Genomic DNA, 8,978 nt, shown 5'->3' with positions numbered 1-8,978 from the left:
CCTGGTCTACAAAGTGAGTTCCAGGACATCCAGGGCTATACAGAGAAACCCTGTCTCGAAAAACCAAAAACCAAAAAAAAAAAAAAAAAAAAAAAGTGCCACTTTACTTAGCTCTCCTCCAAGTTAACTCACACATCCCATTTGGGGGACTGAATCGAATGAGGTGCAGTGGCATTTCTACTGTCAAGTGTCCATTTTAAAAGGCTGCTGCTGTTGCTGCTGCTGCTGGGCCTCTCGGTGAGTACCAAAGGATTCCTGCCCTGTCTGACTGGGCTGACTACGAATACCTCCCTGAGAAAAGACTCCGTCTTTGAAAGACAAAGGGGCCAAGAGTTGTGCTATGAACTCTGACATCTCAGTTACAACACTTGTCACAAACCACCAGCAAAACTCCCCCCAGATATGGCTCTGGAGAACTGTCTCTGGCCTTGGTTTTGATTGAGCAGTTAGGAATGACAGGCTGAATTCTGAGATCAAAGATAAAGATTATTGAGATCAGGGAAACTAAACTTTCTTTTATACAAGTTCAAATTTGCAGCAACAGATGAGATGTCTCTTGCTCAAACGCTCGCTTTCTGAAATACTTTCTCTCTTTCAATTCAACTACAGAAAAAGGCAAAGATTGAGACCAGAGTGGATCAGAGGGGGCCCTTCATAGACCAGGAAAGGCCTTACTTGGCTGCCTCTGCAACCAAAGCCACCTCGTCAGGATACAGTGAGGCGCCTCCTCTGAACATGGTATGGTATCTTGGAGAAAATGTTTAAGCCTTAAATTTGCTCTGCTTGCTAAACACTGATAGAAACAGCTGTTTTTTCTATCTTATCACTGCAAGTCAACAACGCAGCTGACCTTTGAGGAGCAAAGCCCAGGAGTTACCAAGAAAGCTCTGCCTTCAAGCTGACGTTCACCCAGAATCTGTGTTTCTGAGCTGAAGTGTGGTACAGGGTTGAGAACATCCCAGGTCACCAAGGAGAGGACAGGGACCCGAGGGACCAAAGACTCTGTGTATTGCCCCTAGCCTCACTCTGGGATTCTATAGATTATGAACAGGATTACAGGAAGAGACAGAGCTTCCCGCAGCCCCTCCCACCCCTATTAGACAGGTAGATAGTTCTGGTCTAGCCCTCTTGGGTGTACTAACACAATGTTCCTCTACTAACTAAGAGATTTAGTTCTGTAGGTTTTTAGAACTAGAATTATGATTTGGCATCTAATCTGGTAGACACAGTGCTGGTTGTTCTGCCTTTGGTCCACATGATTCATACATCAGAAGTCCAGGGCAACTTGGCAGTCTGGTATCTTAGCTTCTCTCCTCCTATCTGTGATTCTTTTACTTCAAACAGTAGCCAAATAAACAGCTGTGGCCAATGGACAGACATAAAAGCACATTAGCCAGTAGGGAGAGGGGCAGGGACCAATGCACACGTCCCCAAGGCCAACACCAGCAGATACAATGTCATGTGAGGACCTACCATTTGGGCCCAGCTCAGGTATTGGGTAGTTCTCCTGAAATAAAACAGAGAAAGTTATTTAGTCTGCATAATAACTTATCCTTACATTTTTTTTCACCTATAAAATATTCTCCTGGAAGTTCATTGAATTATTTCTCAGAACAGAAGTTCACACCATACCTCACAACCTGTGAGCTCTGAAGGGGCAGCGCATCAGGCAGGCTAGAGACCCTGGCCTGCTCGCCACCATCCTGCTCAAAACAGAGCCATTAGCCCAGATAATGTCATGCCCGATACATTCCAAACACAACAGAGAACACAGCTGAAGTAGTGACCTGCCAAAGAACGGAGCAAGGTTCTGAAGCTGGGTTCCCTCCCTGGAAAACTGCCAGCCGCCCCACAATCGATTTTCAACTATCAGCTCCTAACAGAAGCCGCTCTAGTTACTCAACGCACCACCACCTCTCTGGTGCTACTTGCCCAGGACTGAGAAAAAAGATGTGTCCCTGGCAAAGCTGCTGTCTGAGCTGCTCTGGGTTTCTAGACTTGCCTTCCACTTCTCCTAGAAATCATGCTCTCAGATACAGATGTTTGCTCTGATATACTCCTGCAGGAAGGAAGGGAGTGGTAAGCAGGGCCTTGCAAGGGCTCTGTTAGACTGGTGGGAGGTTATCTACACTGCCAGTCTATTCTTTTACTTTAGCTCAGGTGTATACCCAGTGCTCCCTTCTAAACATCCATGGGGAGTTTAGGAGCTTATTGAGAACACAAGGGCCCTGCATTTTAGAGCAGAAAGCAACCGGAGGTATTCTGGTGTTCACAGATAGTATTAGAATAGAATTTGTTTACTGACCTTTTCTCTGTGGTTAATTGGCCAGGGTTAAGTCAGGGTTGACAAGGAGGAAGGACAACTGAGTGAGCAGACCGGTGTTTACTAATTCTTTGTGGGCAGACAAGAATCAGGGAGAAGGCAACACGAATTGTTTACCATGGCTACCGTAGGCCAGATCATACTTCCAACTCTGCCTTACACAGCTCAGAGCTTACAGATGAGAAAGAAACCTGAAGCTAGGGAGGTAGGGAACTTGGTCAAGATCCTGCCACCAGACAGAGAGGATTAACCAGGGCTCAGCCCAGCTGTATCTGACATCTATACCAGTTTCCACTGTACCTGGTGCAGTCCTGAGGAAGTGACCTTTCTTCTCTGTCAATCATGTGAGGGAGGTGATTGCTAGGTGGACCCCATACAGAGTGCCCTGATGGGTCTCTGATTAAAGCTTTCCTGGCCAGTGAGATGGTTCAGCAGGTTAAGGGGGGCTTTGGGACAAGCCTGATGACCTGAGTTTGATGCCTGGAACCCACGTGCTAGAAGATGAGAGCCAACTCACAAGTTGTCCTCTGACCTCCACATTCCACATACCATGTTTCTCTCCTCTCTCTCTCTCTCTCTCTCTCTCTCTCTCTCTCTCTCTCTCAGACACACACACACACACAGAGTGAATAAATATGTTTTTAAAAGAAAGCCCGTGTTCCAGGCCTGGCTCAAGCCACTTGCTCTAGGCAGCCTCACAGCATCAATGCACACTGACAGCAGCTAGGCTAAACCCGCCTCAACACTATCATAGCAGGTCCAGTGCCTGGCTGCAAACCAAGCCGGCAGCCTTTCCCAAAGGCGTCCACGTAAGGTCTAAACGCTTTCACTTCAGACCAGCAGACTCTCTTGTGGGGAAAAGTTCAGGGCTAATTGAACTCCTCCAGAGGGGAAACCCCCCCCCCCCCCGTTCATGTGCTAATGCTGAGAGGCACAGAGCTAATGCGTCTGTCGGGTTATCCCCGTGCTAGGTGCTCTACTGGCACCATCACTTCAGCTTCCGAGACTCCACAGCCTGAGAATGAAGAATTGAGATAGTTACAACCTGCCCTGCAGCTGCAGGGGCTAAGCAGAGGATGACCACTTCTGGAGCCCAGGAAGGAGGCACCAACTGGACAACGCCTTGGGTGAAGGGAAAAAAACGTTCAAAGTAACTGAGGCACTTTTCATTTTGCTTTGGGGGAGTGGTTGGGTTTTTGCTTGTTTGTTTGTTTTTGTTTTTTCCTTCACAGTAATTTAAAGAAGGAAAAGAATCCATTTTTAAAGAACTCACCACCTTAGAACCACTATCACCAAATCTTTCTCCAAGAAGTCTCAGGTGCCGTGTTTGATATTAACTAACACCCTAGATTGTTGTGTAACGTGTGTTTCTGTTATAGTAGATACAATTTTAACTTCAACGAAGGTGCAATCTAATGAACCCAGTTTTGTTTCTGGCTTGGAACCTCGCCCACCCTCCGTACTAATGGCATCAGCAGACAAACCCCAGGCACTGATTGATGTTCTGGCTCCACATTCTTCCTATCTCTGCTTCCAGCCAGGGCAAGCTGCCCTTGCCGAGTCACACACAAAGGTACAGTGAGTGACTCTTCTGGACACCAGAGGGTGCTATGCTGATGGCCTGTTTACTGTTGCGTGGCAGAGGACATTGAACACTTCATTCTTCCCAACATTTCCCTCCCCTCTGTCCCCACACTCTCTCTAGGTGACCTTTAAGCTGCTCCTCCTCCCAAATGCTGGGATACAGCTGAGTGCCACAACACCAAATTTTTGTGGTGCTGGAGAAAGAGCCCAAGGCTTTGTGTATACAGGGCAAGCAACAGAGCTAGAGTCCTCACCAACCTCTCCCTACCTCTTGGTGACTTCACTCAACTGCGGCTCAGTTCTGCCTCCCTCTCTCTGCAGGGGGCATGCCACTGGGCACAAGACTTTATTAAGATCAACCCTTGGTAACTGGAGAGCCATCTCAGCAGTTGAAACTGCATGATGATCTTGCACAGGACCAGAGTTCAGGTTCTGGCATCCATGTTAGGCTGTTTACAAATGCCTATAGCTCCAGCTCCAAAGGATCCAACACTTTCTGGCCACTGCAGGGACACATATGCACAAATATGAAATGCCTTGTTTATACTTTAAAAAAAAGTTCTCACAGCTGGTAAGCATATACCTATAGCCCCAGTTTTAAGGAAGCTGAGGCAGAAAGATCTAGTATTTTAAGATAACTTGAAGTAGACAGCAATATTGTCTCAAAACAAATAAGCCTTAACCTTGTAAATACTAAGAACCTCTGTGGGTCCCCAGCCCCCAGCTTTACCAGGTTCCCACAGCATGCCCACTGAACACCAAAAGGTGGTGGTGGTTGGCCACCCTGTTTACCTAATCTCCTTTTCCGTCTCAGATTTTCCTACATGCTTTCCTAAGCTTTCCATGTCTCCTTATCTCTCAGGGCTCTGAGGGCTGTAGCTCAGGGGTAGAATGAATGCCTAAAAGTGGTGAGAACAGGCAGGCAGACCAATGTACCTATGCGTGCATGGATGCACCCATGCATGTTCGCGCTCTCGCGCTCGCGCTCTCTCTCTGTCACACACACACACACACACACACACACACACACTGTCACACACACACACACAGAGTTACTTAGTTCCTCTGAGAGCCTATCCCTTCACTTTATTTTCGGCGATTGTCATTTCAGGTACATTCAAGGTTTCCTAAGCAGGATTTCTTGTGAATGACTCACAAAAGTGCAAAGAGGAGCTCTAAGTCTTCTTCAGTTGCAGCAGCATCCTACAACCTTTTTTGAGTCAGAAACATCTGAATCACATCTAAAGCCACCCTTCTCTCTTCAGCACACTCACTCTCAGTAGCCTCAGACAATCTCCAGGAAGATGCCCCTGGTCGGATCACCTCAGCTGTCTCTGCCATCCAAATAGTGTGTGTGTGCGTATATATGTGTATATGTGTATGTATATGTATATGTGTATTTACATATATGCATGTGTATGTATGTATATATATATATACATACATATATATGTGTGTGTGTGTCTCTGTCTGTGTGGTTTGAATGTCTCTTCATCAGCTCCCTTTAGTATACTTGAGTTCACACCCTCAACCCATTTTGCCTAGAGCAGCGCTTCTCAACCTTCCTAACGCCGCAACCCTTTAATACAGTTCCTTGTGTTGTGGTGACCCCTGATTATACAATTATTTTCATTGTTAGTTCATAACTAATTTTTCTGGTTATGAATCATAATGTAAATATCTGACATGCAGGGTATCTAATATGTAACCTCTGTGAAAGGGTTAAAAACCGCTGTTTGAGAGCCTCTGGTGTAGGTGGTAGTCAGGGAGTCAAGACAAGGAAAGATCAAGGAAGGATATTTTCCCTCCTCCAGCTGGCCTGGGTGAGCTGAGAGAAGTCAGGCTCTGGAATAGCCTGCCCCTGTACAAAGCTGGCTCTCCTCAACCTGCTGTGTACCTAGGGCATGTTATATAACCTCTTGAATTTCCTCTTTTGTATCATGAGGATAATCATGAAAGAGAATGCCGACTCACAGCAAATATGTTTGCTCTTATTACAAAAGAAATAGCCCAAAGTTCTGTTCCCGTAACAGTTTAACCAGCTCTGGACAACCTTGTCCTTTGGAAAAGGGCAAAGTACTTCAAAGTGTTGTAGGGGAATATTAGACTCCCCGTTTTTTCAATGGTAAATTTGAAAGAAATTTGTCCTTTAAAAGGATGGGACTTGGAAGCCCTGAAGTAGGCCTCTATTTAGGCTTGTTTCATATACCGTAGAGATAGAGCTACCCCCATACCTTAAAGGGACAGCAGGGAAGGTAAAGTGGCCTGTGCCCAGATTATTTGGGGGGGGGGTATTTTCGAGACAGGGTTTCTCTGTGTAGCCCTGGCTGTCCTGGAACTCACTTTGTAGACCAGGCTGGCCTCGAACTCAGAAATGCGCCTGTCTCTGCCTCCCAAGTGCTGGGATTAAAGGCGTGCCCAGATTCTTAGATGTCTCTGCCACTTGCTCCCACTTGTCAGCCTGCCTGTGACCCGAGGGGCTGTGCTAAATACTTAAGGTGGCGAAGACACCATTGTTACTCTCTTCCTGCTTCATCTTTCCCTAACTACCATGTATTTGTCTTGAATTCTCAGAGAGGGAGGAAAAGCCAAAGGTTTTCCAATTAAGCAAGAGACTTTGCTCTAGCCTTTGGTGCTGGCATATGAGGCGGTCAAAATAAAGGACTGATGTTCTCCCAAGTCCATTCACCTGGCCCTCTGCCCGGGCTCTCCTTGTTCTATCCAGCCTCTATCCTGCTGAAATTCGAATGTTTATATTCCTCAATAGCCCTGAAAAATCCTGTTCATCTCACATGGAGACCCCATTCCCCAATCTCACTTCCAGCCACACCAAACACTTCCCACTTATTCATCCTCACAAAGGCCCCTCCTCCCGCTTCTTCCCCAAGATCTCACAAGAGAAGGGAAGTGAAACATCCTAACTCCTAAGGAGACTTAAGTTTGAATGTGTTAGGATTGAAGAGTCTGCAAACACCCAAATGGGTCTATCCAGCAGTCTGGATTGCTGTTTTTATTTTTGTTTTTTTGAGACAAGGTCTCTTTGTATAACCCTGACTGGAACTAGGCTGGCCTCAGACTCCCCAGAGATGTGCCTGTTTCTGCCTGCCTCCCACTTGCTGGGGTTAAAGGTCAGTGGCAGTCCCTGGCTTTCAGGAGGCTTTTGCAGCCTAGGCCCTAGGGAGCTCAGGCATTCCTTTCTTAAGAAGCCTTCCCTGGGGTAACATGGGGAACTGGGACCAGAATGCATTTGCACCTTCTAGCCAAAAGATCACAATCTATACAGGCCAGAGAACTACTTAATTCTCATCAGTAATATAAATTTTTTTCTTCCTAATTAAAAATACAAGAACAAGGACTGGTGAGATGGCTCAGCAGTTAAGAGCGCCGACTGCTCTTCCTAAGGTCCTGAATTCAAATCCCAGCAACCACATGGTGGCTCACAACCATCCGTAATGAAGTCTGATGCCCTCTTCTGGAGTGTCTGAAGACAGCTACAGTGTACTTACATATAATAAATAAATAAATAAATAAATAAATAAATAAATATTTTAAAAAATACAAGAACAAAACATATGCTAATTTATTAGATAATACTTATTTATAGTAAGCAAGAATATGCCTGTTAGTAGCAATGGAGAAGGCTTGTGCACAGTTTTATATAAGTATTTGTACTCTTTTATATTGGGCTGATAACTCTCTGCAAACCTTGACCAAGTTTCCTGTGGTTAGAAATGTTTTATATATATATATATATATATATATATATATTTTAGAGAAAACCTCTACATTCAACATCATTCTATATGTACATATGTACATATTCTTCCTCCTTAATATGTCATAGGATATTTGAAAAGGAATTTCCCCTAATCTATGAGCCCCTTTCTTCTCAGAATAGGGTTATTTTCTCAGAACATTAAAACCTTATCAGAGCTGGGCATGGTGGCGCTCGCCTTTAATCCCAGCACTCGGGAGGCAGAGGCAGGTGGATTTCTGAGTTCGAGGCCAGCCTGGTCTACAGAGTGAGTTCCAGGACAGCCAGGGCTACACAGAGAAACCCTGTCTTGAAAAACCAAAACAAAAAAAAACCCAAACAAACAAACAAAAAACCTTATCAGACTGGTGCTTCCTTCTACTTTGATGGGAAACAGCTCAGTGCCTCAGGACCTTTCCAGACAAAGGCAATACTTTCTTAAGCATTTGATAGAGAAGCCAGGTTGCCATTTTGAATCTGAAGTGCCTTATCATTGTTTAGGGGTTTGTTTGCTGTAGAAACATAATTTAGATAGAAAGAAAGGAAGTATTTCTTTGGACGGTTCCTTGTTTTCTAAATGAGTTTGGTGTTCTATTTTTCCTCTGAAGTGCCTCTGACAGGTAAGACTTCATTCAATGCTTTTTCTTTCTTTTTAATAATGAGGATTGAACTTAGGGCCTTGCCCATGGTAACCCTATCTCTAAATTACATCTCTAGACTCTTCTTACTATTGAGAGAAGGACTCACTAAACTCCTCAGGCTGGTTTCACTCTGTAGCCCAGAGTAGCTCTGAAGGCCTTGACCTTTCAGCCTTCCTGCCTTGGCTTTGTGCATAGCTGGGGTATAGGCTTAGACTGAGCCCAGACATACTAAATTATGGACTAAGTTGTACCCCTTCCCTCTTCAAGTTTTCCCCCTGGTTGAATCCAGCTGCTCACTGATGGCTATCAAGGCTCTGTCAGATATTGACAACACCAGCCAGGAAAAGGGACAGAATGTCTGGGACTATTTGACCCAACAGGTGATCAGGACAAGAACTTCCTTCTCATCCAAAGCTTAACAGTGAAGTCTATGTGTTTTATTAGAAATGCAACTTGTTTTTTAAAAAACATCATCAAGGGCTGGTGAGATGGTTCAGCAGTTAAGAGCACTGACTGCTCTTCCAAAGGTCCTGAGCTCAAATCCCAGCAACCACATGGTGGCTCACAACCATCTGTACAGCTACTGTGTGCTCATATATATAAAATAAATAAATCTTTTTAAAAAATCATCAGCTGGGTGATGGTGGCGCACGCCTTTAATCCCAGCACTTGGGAG

The 8,978-nt window shown here is 45.2% G+C and overlaps 1 protein-coding gene across 1 annotated transcript in view; it reads right to left on the bottom strand.

Annotated features, from left to right (window-relative positions):
- The window catches only part of Sord (sorbitol dehydrogenase), a 31,653-nt gene that overhangs the window by 17,889 nt on the left and 4,786 nt on the right, over positions 1-8,978 (bottom strand). Inside the window, exon 2 of the mRNA XM_021180392.2 lies at positions 1,474-1,507. Within this exon, the coding sequence (XP_021036051.1) occupies positions 1,474-1,507 (34 nt within the window). The remainder of the gene's footprint in view (positions 1-1,473; positions 1,508-8,978) is intronic.

The sequence above is a fragment of the Mus caroli genome, chromosome 2 (genome assembly GCF_900094665.2).
Source record: "Mus caroli chromosome 2, CAROLI_EIJ_v1.1, whole genome shotgun sequence".
In the NCBI taxonomy this organism is placed as follows: Eukaryota; Metazoa; Chordata; class Mammalia; order Rodentia; family Muridae; genus Mus; species Mus caroli.
Note: the sequence above shows the minus strand (reverse complement) of the source record. Positions and strands in the feature narration are given on the sequence as shown.